Here is a 6,076-nt window from a genome sequence, read left to right on the forward strand (position 1 = left end):
CCCCCCCGCGTGGATACCGCGCCTGGTCCCGACCCCCGGCGCTACTCACGCGCCCTCGGCGCCCTGCGAGCCCACGATGAAGCCGAACTTGTCGATGCGACGCTCTGCGAAGCCGTTGGCCTCGGAGTCGGAGCCGAGAGAGCTGAGCTCGTCGGTGGCTGCGGCGTCGGGACCCTGGGCCAGGCTCTCCCGGGTCCCCGACAGGCTCCCCCCGGCCGCGGGCGCACGCGGCCCATTCTCTCCGCTGCTCTTCGCCATCCCGGCCGCGCCCGCCGCCTGAGCCCCAGCGGCCACCTCAGCCACCTCAGCCGCCTGGCCGCCGCCGCCGCCGCCGCCGCCCCGCCCACGCGCTGTGTCCATTGGCTGCCGCAAGGCGGCGGGCGGAGCTTTAGGCCCACTCGAGAGCTCCCGCCCCCACGCCCAATGGGCGCCGCCGACCCCGGGCCCCGCCCACCGCCCCCAGGCCGGCGCCAACAGGCCCGACGTGAGGGGGCGGGGCAGCCGTCACCTCAGCCCTCCTTCCCGGGCTACCAATCACAGGAACTCACCTGGACGAGCTCCTTCGGCCTTTCCGGGTTGGCCTCAGGCCGGGCCTGTCACCTGCTGCTGCGCTCATGCCGAAGGCCAAGGGCCTCCGCCAGGAATTCCGCATCTGCCTCCTGAGCCCCGCTCCTCGCGAGACCCCAGGGACGCGGGTGGGGATTGTTTAATCCATTCACTTAGGAGGAACTCTGAGACCTAAATGGGTTCAGGGACTCTCCCAGGATCTCTGAGCTGCTTAAAGCCTGAGATAGAGGTTTGGCAACCCCATCCCCGTGCTCACTGCTTCTGGAGCTTTAAATTAGCTCTTGGGAGACGAATAATGCCAATGACCAATAACATAAGAATGACCAGCATTTATTGAGCCACAGGCACTGCCCTGAGTTCTACCTACTTTCTCTTGTAATCTTTTTTCCCAACAGTTTTATTGATATAATTAACATACCGTATATTGACCTGTTTAAAATGTGTAATTCAATGGTTTTCAGCGTATTTCAGAGTTGTGCAACCATCACCATAATCTAATTTTAGCAGTTTCATAACTCCAAAAAGAAACTGCTACCCATTAGCAGCCGCTCCCCATCCCCCAGTCCCTGGCAACCACTAATTTGCTTTCTGTCTCTATAGATTTGCCTATTGTGGATATTTCATGTAAATGGAGTCATATGATGTCTTTTGTGACTGGCTTCTTTCATTTAGCATTATGTTTTCAAAGTTGATCTATGTCACAGCATATATCAGTTATTTCATCCCTTTTTATGGCTGAATAATATTCTATTGTATGGATATACCACACTTTGTTTATCCATTCATCAGTGGCAGTTATTTGGGTGTTTCCAGTTTTGGGCTATTACAAATAATGCTGCTTTGACCATTCAAGTATAAGCTTTTGTGTGGGTATGTATTTTATTTTCATTTCTCCTGGGTAGGTATCTAGGAGTGTAATTTCCGGGTCATATGGTAACTGTTTAACCTTTTGAGGAACTGGCAAACTGTTTTCCAAATTGGTTGCACCATCTCTTTTGTAATCTCTTAGCAATGAGGTATATACTATTATTTAGTCCCCTGTCACAGTTACGGGAACTGCAGTGCTGGGAAGTAAAGTCCACTGCCTAAGGTATCAGAACTAGCTTGTGACAGAGACAGGATTTGAACCCAGCTCTTAACAACTGCTTATATTGGGAGGAATGGGCCAATTTTACCTATATAGAGTTAGCCCCCAGCAGCCAACTTCTGACCTCAGAACTTGTCAACTCCAGGAGCTATAATGATAGCTCCTCACTTAAGTCTAATACTTTATGGTTTACAAGTCACAACCATGTTATTGTCTGACACTCCACTGCAGACCTGTGGGAGAGAGAGGCCCAGAGAGGGGAAGGGACTGGAAGACTCAGGCATGGCTGCAGGGCCTGGGACAGGCTGCTAAGGGCCGCAAGAGGGGGTCTTAAGCCTTGAATGATTTCACCAGCCGTTTCCTTGATGCCTCATGGCCCAGACATTCTTGAAGACTTCATTGTGTGGTTGTCACATTCCATGGGCTTCTGGTTTTCCATAAACAGGGCTACAGAAGACATGGGAGTGGGCACAGGCTATTTTGGTCTCAAACCCTCAGTCTGGAGGATGTTCCTCCCTCTCCAGTGGCTCCAGTGTGGTGGGCTTAGTCCCATCTCCTGGTAAGGGCAGAGTGGGCCTCACCCAGGAAAGGGAGAGAGAGGAGCTGGATATACCAGGAGCAGATGTGAAGCCCCAAGCATGGCAAAGCAAAGTATTCACAACCCTTTGACTTCATAATTCTGGTCCTAGGGTCATATCCCAAACATGTTCCTACTCAGCTCTGAGAGGGCACATGTACAGAGATGTTCACCCCAAGAGTATTTGGGGTGGGGTGCAGGTTAGAGGCCCCTGAATGCTCATCTCTGGGAGACAGGATAGATGTTACTCCAGATAAAGTCTTAATGCCCCAGCTTCTCATTCTATCAAACCACCCAGGATTCAAATTTCTGCTCTGACCTTGAGCAAATCAATTCTCTCTCATTTCCTCATCTGTAAAATGGAAATACTGAAAAAAGAGCTGTTCTGGGACTTCAGTGTGACAATATATGCTAAGCATCTGGCACAGGGAGATGCCCAGTAAATAGTAGCCAGGAGTGGTGGCATTCGTAGTTTGCAAAGCATGTGCAAATCCATCATTGTCTTGAGCGTTCCCCACCACAGCCTGTGGCTGCAGCAGGAGAGTTTACCCAATTTAATCAATAGAATATGGCTTGGAAGACTTTACTTCATGCCTGTGCCCCTTGACAACTGGGTGTTTTTGTGCAAAATTGCTTAACTTTTTAGAACCTCATTTTCCTCTTCTGAGAAACAGGGATGTCAATAATTACTTGATGAAGTCAATCAGCTATGCCTCTGAAGCCTCCAGTACATAGTAGGCACTTAATAAATATTACGTTTCTTTGCTTCCTTCAAACTCCAGAGCTCTTTAATATAACCAGACAATACTCTAGTGAACCAGAGTAGTCTTGGCCCAATAGTTTACAGTCCAACATGACCAAACATAGAACATTAGTCAGGCAGCATGAAGAAGAAAATGAAGCCAGATAAGGTATAGAGAATGCTGGGGTAGGGGGTTGGGGGAGGGATGGAAATGATGGAGCCCTTCTGGGGGACCTGGGACAATAGCGTACAAGAAGCAGGGCAGCAGGGGCAAAGCTTCCCCTTGAAGGAGAAGCAGGCTCAAAAGATGGTGTGGTTAGATTGGTGTGAGAAAGCAGGGAAGCAGCAAACAAATGAATAAATGATCAAAAAGGAATGCCCTGCAGAATCACATGGTTCACTGGAATACAAAATAAGAGGCCTCAGGCAATGAGGTGAAACATCCTGGTGAACCGGCTCTGTGGACATTCTTTTGAAGATGAGAGATGCTTCCCAGGGCTACAGGAATGTATTGATATCCTGGAGTCTCATGCTGAGGGGTCATTCCCAAAAGCTGGGCCCGAGACGCTGACACAGGCCCCTCTCCTGGATCCTGGCACATGCAGTTTGCATGTGCTCAGGAAACCTGTCAGCTTTGGGTGTGAGCAGAAGTCCAGATGCCATATCCTTTATTCATAAAGACAGCAGAGTTGAGGCTCAGAAGGTAGACAGCTGGAGCCCAGCAGCCTACGAAGAGCGAGCAAATCATAAAGTGTATTTATCCCAATGTGGAGAGTATAACGGTTAAGAATCTTTTGGTTAAAACAGCAAAAAACACAACTCAAACAGGCTTAAACTGTATTAAGTGTATCCTATACCTTAAAAGAATTCATAGTGTAAGCTTCAGGAACAGTTTGATCCAGAGGTTGTATCACCAGCATTATGGTCTTATTTTTCCTTTTTTGTCTTCCTTCCTGTGGCTACTTCATTCTCAAGCTAGAATCCCTCATGACAGCAGCTCCAAGCCTCACATCCTTCCTCACACATCCACGCAAGTGTTCTGGTAGGTTCTGTTCAATTGTAAGAAGGCTGCATTCCCTCATGGGTCAATCATTTACACTGGGTCACATGTCTATCACTGAACTAAATCACCACAGTTCAGAAATAGGGAACACTGACAGGCTTAACTGAATTCAACTGTTGTACCTTCTCTGTAATGATACAAAAATAAAGTATGGGAGTTTATCTTTTTAAAGAAAATTTTTTTTCAGACAGGGTCTTACTATGTTGCCCAGGCTGGCCTCAAACTCCAGGGCTCAAGCAATCCTCCTGCCTCAGCCTCCCAGGTAGCTGAGACTATAGGCACGTGCCCCCACACCTGGCAGGAGTTTATCTTGTCCTGCTTCATGGACTGAATGGCCCAGGGGTACCTAGAATTGTTTGCTTCTGTGCTTATTAAAAGATAAGAATGCAGAATAGTTAAGAGCAAATACCCAAATCAGGTAGAGTTAATGATTGTAACTCAAGATCTTACACTTTACTTTTATTTTTAAAAAGTAAACCTCTGAAAATCTTATATACTAGTAGCATGTGTATCCACGTATACCCTTAAATATGAGATGTACTTTTTTGCCTTTCCAGTTCTCTAATTACAGGGATATTATGTATGATTGCTATAGTTACAGTACATAGATTTCGAGTTATAGCCTAACATAACCTAATGTAACTGTTGTATTCTCTGACACTATTTAATTTTAAAGTGAAATGGATCTGATCATTAGTGGCCTCCCCTGAGCTACGTAACGGCTACTCATTCTAAGCAGTGGTTGGAATTAAAAGTGACATTTCCTTAACGTCTATGACTCCGGGAGTCCTGAGTGCAAGTCTTTAAAATTACGGTGACTCTGAAAATGTCAAGTCTTATCCCACCTGGTTTTCCCACAGTCCCACAACAGGAATAGTTCTTCCTATTTCACAGTCTGCTCAGGTAGAGCAGTGCACACAGAGCAGTCACCAGGAGCAGATGAGCTGCTTTGGCTTTCCAGAGCCTTAACTGGCTACATGACCTTGGGTATTCCACCTCCTTTTAAAAATGGGGCAGGTAATCCTCAGGAGATTGCAATAAGAATCAGAAAAGCTGTGCAAGCAGCTTTGTAAACAGCGAGGAGCTACCTACATGCTGCAGGCCCTAAACGGGAAGTGCAGTGCCAGGCCACGCACTGGGCCTGTGGCCACTGATGGTCAAAAGGCTTCATGGTCAATGGGCTTTCTGCAACTGAGCAAGCGAGGACAGATGTTCATTCAGGAGCTCTGGGAAACTGGGTTCGCTCCTCGGAAGGCGACTCAAAGGGCCCATTCACTCACATTCCGCCCAGAAACATTCCTGGCCTCCAATCACAGTGTCAGCCACGGAGGCCCTACGGGGTCAGCCAGTCTGTGGAGGCGAGTGCCCTGACCCCCACTTCTAAGAAAGAAAGAACTTGGAGTGTGGGACTCCCCAAGGTCTCCTGACCCGCCTCCCTATCGGAATGAGTCTCAAATAGTACTTGGGGGATTTCTGGTGTTGACCATGGAGAAGCAACCAGCAGTAGGCTCACTTTAGGTACCCAAACCATGAAGCCCACTTCAGGAAGCCACATTTCATCTCTAGCCCCTGGAACACACTTCCAGCAACAAGGCAGGAGGTAAATGTCAGACAGGGTAAGAAATGACATCCTATTAACCAAGTTAAATATGCGAGGGTTCCAGCAATTTGTAATGGAGCCACACAACTGGCACAACTGGCACTGTAGACAGGCTGCCTGAGCCCTAAATCTGAAGTTGAGGGCTTTGAGCTTGGCTGAGGGGGACAGGTAGGGATAGGGTGGTGACTAGAGAGCTGGTTCTATGACCTTGTGAATGATTTCACCCCTCTGAGCCCTGGAGATGATCCGATGGGGCAGCTAGGAGGATCAGCTAGGAGGATCAGCTAGGAGGGACCGAAAATAAAAGAAACTGGGAACCCTCAGGGGACACACACGGACGGGGACACACACGGACGGGGACACACACACACACACCTGCAGAATGAAATCAGCTTTAGCTTTAAAACCAGGAAACTGTTATCAACAGGCTCTCACCTTCC

The 6,076-nt window shown here is 48.5% G+C and overlaps 1 protein-coding gene across 2 annotated transcripts in view; it reads right to left on the minus strand.

Moving 5' to 3' along the window:
• The window catches only part of TBC1D10A (TBC1 domain family, member 10A), a 29,415-nt gene extending 29,060 nt beyond the window's left edge, over nucleotides 1-355 (minus strand). For both annotated transcript variants that reach the window (XM_012658001.1, XM_012658000.1), the window contains exon 1: nucleotides 50-355. In XM_012658001.1, the coding sequence (XP_012513455.1) occupies nucleotides 50-258 (209 nt within the window). In that variant the 5' untranslated portion in view covers nucleotides 259-355. The remainder of the gene's footprint in view (nucleotides 1-49) is intronic.
• Between the last annotated feature and the right edge of the window lie 5,721 nt (nucleotides 356-6,076).

This window comes from Propithecus coquereli, unplaced genomic scaffold (genome assembly GCF_000956105.1).
Source record: "Propithecus coquereli isolate 6110/MARCELLA unplaced genomic scaffold, Pcoq_1.0 Scaffold567, whole genome shotgun sequence".
NCBI lineage: Eukaryota > Metazoa > Chordata > Mammalia > Primates > Indriidae > Propithecus > Propithecus coquereli.